General features: G+C 44.4%; 2 protein-coding genes across 2 annotated transcripts in view; one reads left to right on the top strand and one right to left on the bottom strand.

Moving 5' to 3' along the window:
• Nucleotides 1-779: 779 nt before the first annotated feature.
• LOC101846867 (uncharacterized protein K02A2.6-like) lies at nt 780-1,307 on the bottom strand. The gene has a single exon (XM_005094003.1). It carries the CDS (start codon nt 1,305-1,307, stop codon nt 780-782), a length of 528 nt encoding a protein of 175 aa, XP_005094060.1.
• A 4,669-nt stretch (nt 1,308-5,976) lies between these two features.
• The window catches only part of LOC101858998 (monoacylglycerol lipase ABHD2), a 27,725-nt gene continuing 26,510 nt past the window's right edge, over nt 5,977-7,191 (top strand). Inside the window, exon 1 of the mRNA XM_005093966.3 lies at nt 5,977-6,198. The gene's annotated coding sequence lies outside the window, so the exon portion shown is untranslated. The remainder of the gene's footprint in view (nt 6,199-7,191) is intronic.

Raw genomic sequence — 7,191 nt, 5'->3', positions numbered from 1 at the left:
CAAACGAACACAGCAACACAATACTAGCTCAAAGCACAATCTAGCTACACATTGGCTTTGAGAAACAGTCCATGAGATTCATATCATTCGTCACGGTAACGTGCTGGCTTAACGATGGCTCTGCCGCTTCTGCTGAATTGTGGTGCTGCCACTGCAGTTGTAGATGTCCCCTGCTGATTCTGCATTTGTGACGTCACTGGCTCCATGGACAAGTGCGATGATGGAGACGGTGGAGGCTGCTCTGGAGGGCCTCCACTGTTACTCCCAGGATTTGGAGGTAGGACTGGATCAGCATGCGTAGAAATCGGAGATTGGTAGACCTCCGAGGACTCCGACGCTGGAAACTGGATGTACGGCGACCTCAGACTGTCGCCTCCCTCTGGTCGGCGCAGAAGATGGCGCCGATTCCGCCTCAGCACGCTGCCTGCTGCCGTCTTTACTAGGTAAGACCTAGGTGCACACTGCTTTACAACCTTGGCTGGCTGCTTCCAACCCTGTTGTCCGTCCAGTCTGATGAAAACAGCATCACCTGGTCTAAGCTCAGACAAGGCTCGAGCTCTGAAGTGTCTGTCATGGAAGGACTTTTGCTTCTGCTTGCAGACTCTGTCCTTTTCGCGCAGCAGATGCGTGTTGACTGCGCGAGGCTGTAAGACTGTGGGAAGTGTTGGAAGTGTCGTCTTCATTTTCCTCCCCATCGCTAGTTTTGCCGGGCTAGCTCCCAGTCCTGGTATTGGCGTAGCTCTGTACGTCAACAATGCCAGAGCGTAGTCTTCTTGCCTTCACAGACGCTTGGACAGTTTGACTCTGCACTCTGCCGCTCCGTTCCCAGATGAAAAGTGTGGGGAACTGGTAATATGCTGGAAACCCAAGTCTTGGGCAAATCGTTGAAATTCGTGTGACGTAAGATTGGTCTGATTGTCACTGACTACTGTCTCTGGGATGCCATGTCTCGCAAAGATGATTTTCAGTTTAGTGACTAACGTTGAGGCTTTCTGGTTGGGCGACCAAAAGTACCCAATTTCTGGATAACGTGAATAGTAGTCGGTGACCACAACGAACGACCGACCTTTCAGTTCAAACAGGTCAAGTGCTACCTTCTCAAATGGCCTATTGGGAAGTGGCGTTGGAAGCAGAGGCTCTTTGGGATGGGATGCTCTCTCTTCCAAGCACTGTCGACAATAATTTGTCACTCTTTCCTCTATGTCTTTCCCAATCTGTGGGTACCACACTGACTGCGCTGCCCTCTCTCGGCATTTAGCTATTCCCATATGACCATGGTGAATCTTCTCAAGAACCTCTTTTCTCATCTCTAATGGGACGACTATCCTTTTCCCTCTCAACAGTAGCCCGTCTTGCACACTCAGCTCACTTCTGATATCGTACAAGTTTCTGGCAGCTAGTTGAACGTTTTCTTTGTATGCAGGCTATCCATTCAGTGTGTAGCTCTTGGCACAGCTCAGTTCAAGGTCTTCTTTCGTTGCCTGTTTGAGCTTTTCAAGTGTTGTGTCTCTGACTGGCCACGACGCTTCTACCTCTCTTACGTGTGTGTGCACGTCTCGATGTGACGCTTTGTCTTCGTCTGCTAGTGGTGCTCTGCTGAGAGCGTCAGCCACTAGCATCTTCTTGTCCTCAACGTATCTGGTAGTTGCGTTAAATCTTAGCAAACTAAGTTACAGTCTCTGGCACCGAAGAGGTGTGTCTGATAAATCCTTCGTATTGATCAAAGGTATTAGGGGTTTGTGATCTGTCACAATCTCTACTGCTGGCAGTCCGATGAGATATTTCTCAGATTTCTCGCACGCCCATGTGGATGCTAAGCACTCCTTTTCTATTTGTGCATTTTGCTTTTCTGGCTTTGACAGTGTTCTGGATGAGAAAGCGACTGCACGATCACCCTCTTCGTGTTTTTGCAGCAGCACAGCTCCGAGGCCATAGCTACTGGCATCAGCACTCACTGTCGTTGGCAGTTCTGGGTCAAAGTATGCCAGCGTCGGTGCTTCTGTTAACAGTTCCTTGACCTTTTTCACTGTTTCGATTTGAGAAGGACCCCATGCCCACGCTCTTTCCTTCTCGAGTAGCTCTGTCAAGGGGCGGGCAACAGTGGAGAGATTTGGAAGGTGACGCCCGACGAATTGTACCAAACCCAGCATTCTGCGCAGCTCAGTCAGGTTTGTGGGGTCTGGCATTTCGATGATTGCTGACGTCTTGCCGTCATCCGGTCTGATCCCGCCCTTGCTGACGATGAACCCCAAGAATTTAATATCATCCTTTCTCAGCTCGCATGTTTCTTGGTTCAGTTTCACCGGAGATGACTTGTAAGAGATATTTCACTCGTCAGCTGGCCCCTCTTCGCATCATGTTATTTACGCGAGATCGGTGACGCAGCGCCTCAAAACTATGTCACGCCGTACATTTCATAGTCTGTTCTTCTCAAAGTCACTTCCCCTTGTTATTTCCTATAGGGACAGAAGGAGCGAGGAGTCACCTCAGTCGGAAGTAGTAGTATGTGGTGAAGTTGGTCAATAAATGTGCGCATAATTAATCAATTCATCAGATTTATGCTCCAGTGAAGGAAAAAGAAGCAGAGTTAAAACAAATAGTTTTAGTAAGAGTTTTACGGCACTTGCTGATGCTGTGTTGCAAGAATGAGGTCATATATATAAGTTTCGAAGAATAGATGCGTTACAAGAGAGTTACATACATAAAACAGGAGGTGGAGAGATAAGGACCATAGGTGCTTGGATAGGAAAGAAGGAGTAAACCACACCAGAGCACACGCCAACCACCCACGAAGAAGAAGAAGAAGAAGAAGAAGAAGAAGAAGAAGAAGAAGGAGAAGAAGAAGAAGAAGAAGAAGAAGAAGAAGAAGAAGAAGAAGAAGAAGAAGAAGGAGAAGGAGAAGGAGAAGGAGAAGGAGGAGGAGGAGGAGGAGGAGGAGGAGGAGGAGGAGGAGGAGGAGGAGGAGGAGGAGGAGGAGGAGGAGGAGGAGGAGGAGGAGGAGGAGAAGAAGAAGAAGAGGAGGAGGAAGAAGAAGAAAAACAAGAGCAAGAAGAAAAACAAGAACAAGAAGAAAATGACAAAGAAAAAGGAGTAGAAGAAGAAGAATAGAAAAGATTTGGCGTATTGTGCGCATTAATGCAATGAGATGCAGGCCAGGAATAAGGAGAGGGGACGTGGCCAAGACAGGTCAATAATTGTACCGACCGAGAGGAAACATGCAGTAAGGTATGTTTTGAAATTTTAATCAAAATACTGACTAGAATTACTAGAATGTTCTGACTCCATCTTTCTTGTGTGGATGAGGGTATGACGTGATGGTAAAGAAAGAGAAATGGTGTTTAAAACCCATTCAGACAAACCCCCTTGCTTAATTTACTATGAAAACAATAAGGCGATTCCTCGGTTGTGAGGAACAGACTATTAGTTGTACGGCGTGAAACTTTCACCGGATGCCTGACCCCAATCTCGCCTAAATCGAGGAGTGACGCGTCTCTACTTTTTTGTCTTCGGTTTCACCCCGGCATTCTCCAGCTTCGAAAATGTTTCTTTTAAGTGTCTCTTGTGCTCCTCTGTGTTTCTGCTGTGAACAAGAATGTCTTCTTGGAAACAAATTACTCCCTTCTGATCACCGATAATCTGTTCTATCGTCCTCTGAAAAATCTCGCTCGCCGAGCAGATCCCTAATTGCGGCAAGCGTTTGTAGAAGAACCTTCCTTCAGGGGTAGTCAGTTTTGCCGACTTCTCATCAAGTGGAACTTGGAAATAGCCGCTTGTAGCATCTAGTTTGCTGAAGATTGTCGAACCCTTTAGTTTGTGCAAGACCTCTTCAACGACAGGGAGCATGTATTTCTCACGTTTGACAGCTGCGTTCAGCTTTTTGTAGTCAGTGCATATTCTTACTCCCCCTGATGGTTTGATCACTAGTACGATCGGTGAGCACCAGTTTGTTGGTTCGTCGATTTTGTCTATGATCCCAGCCTGCTCCATTTTTCTTAGTTCTTCTTTGACCTTGCTTCTGAGGGGAATTGGGATTCTACGGGCTGTATGAACACTATACGGTTGAGCATCTTCCTTCAACTCGATTTTCGCTGGTTTAGTTTTGATAGCATTTTTATCTAAGCCTCCAAACAACGAATCTACCCGTACTACTAGACTAGTCCCATCCTCGCGGCAGCCTCTCGGCTCAGAAGATTTTCTGGTGCTGGCGTCACATAAACTGTCACTGTGTATTGTTTTCCTTTGACTGTAAAGTTCATGGCTGCCTTGCCGTGGCATTTCAAAACACCACCCCGGGCTTCTGGGTATTATCTTGGTCTTCTGTAGAACAGGTCTCGGCTCTAACTCAGCGAACGTCTCTGCCGTCATGATTGAAACGTCTGCACCCGTGTCAATCTTAAATTGCATTTTGTGTTTGCCGACTGCTACCTCTGTTTTCCATGGCGTTTCATTACTTTTCGTTTCTATTGACAGTAGGTATGCTTCTTCCTCTTCTTCATCTTCCACTTTTACTTCGTTGATTTTCTTTCTTGTGTAGCACATTTTGGCAAAGTGATTCTTCTTGGAGCATTCTCTACATGTTTTCCCATATGCCGGACATTGTCGTCTGCCGTGGGATCCCCCACAGTACTGGCAATTACGCACGTCTTGCTGGCCACTGCTTCCTCCGCGTCCCCGCAGAGCGGATCCTCTGCGTGGTCCCCCATGCACACTCCCATGTTTGAGGGTTCTCGATCCAAAGGATTGAACGGCATCGACATTTGGCAATCTTTGCTCTTTGATTTGGGCCTTTACTCTTTCTGTTTGTCTTGTCATAGTGATAGCTTTCTCAAGGGTTAAATCAGGCTCTAACTGAAGTTTCTCCGACAATTCTTTGTCAGTAATACCCAGGTCTAGCAGATCCCTAATCATATTGTCCTTATCTGGGAAGGATGAATGCTCAGAGAGTTGGTATAACTTCTGACGTACTCTTCTATGGTCTCTGTTTCTTTCTGACAACGTTTATGGAACTGAGCTCTCTCATGAATTACATTTCGTTTTGGGCTGAAATACACATCAAACTTGGTCAGAACTGTGTTGAAAACATTGCTATCATCCTGTGAAAGACCAAAGGTAGACAGAATTTTTTTCTGCCTCAGGGCCCATTGCATATATGAGGCTACTAACTTGGACTTCTTCACTTTTCTTCGTCAACTCAGACGCAGGCCTAAATCTAAGAAAAGTTTGTCTCCACGAAGCCCATGCTATCGGTTCATGAAAGTTAAAATTAGCTGGTGGTTTAAAAGTCATGTTTCTTACCGTGAGGTTTCTCCACGTTATATCCTACTCTTGTGTGGTTCTTCTGTCTCACTCACTCACTTCTGACACCATGTAGCAAGGGTCACTTCACCAGTCAAATGATCCAAAAAACCCCCAAAAACAACAACTAGAGACACAGACACAGCTTTATATAAACCCCAGACCATATGTTCCCAGAAGCCCTGAATCTCAAGACAATGTGAGGACTGCTCTTGGAGTGTTCACAATGGAAGGGAAACAACTGATAATATAATGGACAAGCAACTGTGGTGGATTATGGATTATGTCCCATATCATTACACCGAGGATCTCTCCAAAGAAGCTAACTCAAAAGTTGCCCTCTATGTCTAGACTAGATCAAATCTTGATCTTGATATAAATTCTAGATCTATAGATGCGTTGACTCATTTCATCTAGATCTATATAATATTATTTCGAAACTTTTCATAAAAAATCTTTTTAAAAAATGAGCACCTAGAGTCTAGATCTACCTTTTTATTAATAACTCATAGATCTTTGCTGGCTTTCGCTTTGTACTATAACTCTCCTGGGAATGGCGAATTTGGGTCTCTATGTTTTGTTTTGCTTCTTTGCTTTTTTTTTTTAAGATCTAGATCTATATTCTAGATTCTAGTTTCTAGATCTAGATCTAGATCTAGATCTAGATTTAGATCTAGTCAAGATAATATCTATTTTTAACACATGCAGGAGAAAATTAAAATTGGCCAAAATCTAAAAACCTAGATCAGGATATTTCCGAAACTTGGGTTCTTCCGTCTTCTTCACTTCCTCTTTTCTTCAACTCCTCCAGCTGAGTATCAGTCCAACTCCAACCCATCAAAAATGGATACACCGCCTTTCAATTTCAGTTGTTGCTAATGTCGTGTTGACACACAGGCACAGGTAATTGGCACTCTTTGGAAAATGCTTTCCCGTTCCATCGAATAGCCATTTTGAAACTGATAATTTACCATGTAAAAGTGACGATTGTGTTGTTGTTGGGTTTTTTTTTTAGGCCGGCTCCTCCGAACGCACGGGAAAATAAACTTTTTTTCTCTGAACGGTTTCCGTTCTCGAGATTTGTTGATGATCATAATTATTGCGAATGGAATGGCCAGTGTGTGTGTGAGTGAGTTTGGCGATTGTCAAGATTTCCGCGTATAATTCCGATGTGCGTTTTTCATAGCCTCAGGTGTGTTTCGCTTTGGTCCCTAACCCTAACCCTAACCTTGGTCAGGGTTAGGGTTAGGGTCAGGGTTAGGGTCAAGGTCAGGGTTAGGGGGTGTGGAGGGATTTTTTTGTTTACATTTCAAAGGGATTTTAGTTTTTGCTTGGTGACTATGATCTAAATGCAAAATAGGTTACTAAACTGCCAAGGTCGATCAGCCTTGTTTTCTCACAGTAGATCTAGAATCTAGATCTAGATTCTACCTTTTGAAGGCATTTTCAAATGAAGTAGAATCTAGATATCTAGATTTATCTAGATATCTAGTCCGGGAACGTTGCCTTCAATCACAACTGAAGTATACTGAGAATACATCCAGTCGACATTTTAAAATCTCTAGATATCTACTAGCTCTAGAACTTGAATTCTATCAAAAAATGCTTGTTCTTCCCAGTCCTCGCAGAATGAAAGATGACCCCTAAATCTCGCAATTTTTAACCAAAAAATCTTCAGATCGGAAACTGTTCGGAAAAATTGAGATCTGGTTTATTTACCCGAACGTTCGGTGGGGATTTTAAGAATTTCCTCATGCACCCGTCTCATGTACTCGATTTGTAGTATTTTGCATGCTGAACACGAATATAACCTTCATTTTTGCCGCAAATCATTGAGTTATTTCAGATGTTTGATCTGACTTGATAAAGGGGGTTTCAGAGGGGCACATCCTCCCC

This window comes from Aplysia californica, unplaced genomic scaffold (genome assembly GCF_000002075.1).
Source record: "Aplysia californica isolate F4 #8 unplaced genomic scaffold, AplCal3.0 scaffold00073, whole genome shotgun sequence".
Lineage (NCBI taxonomy): Eukaryota > Metazoa > Mollusca > Gastropoda > Aplysiida > Aplysiidae > Aplysia > Aplysia californica.
Note: the sequence above shows the minus strand (reverse complement) of the source record. Positions and strands in the feature narration are given on the sequence as shown.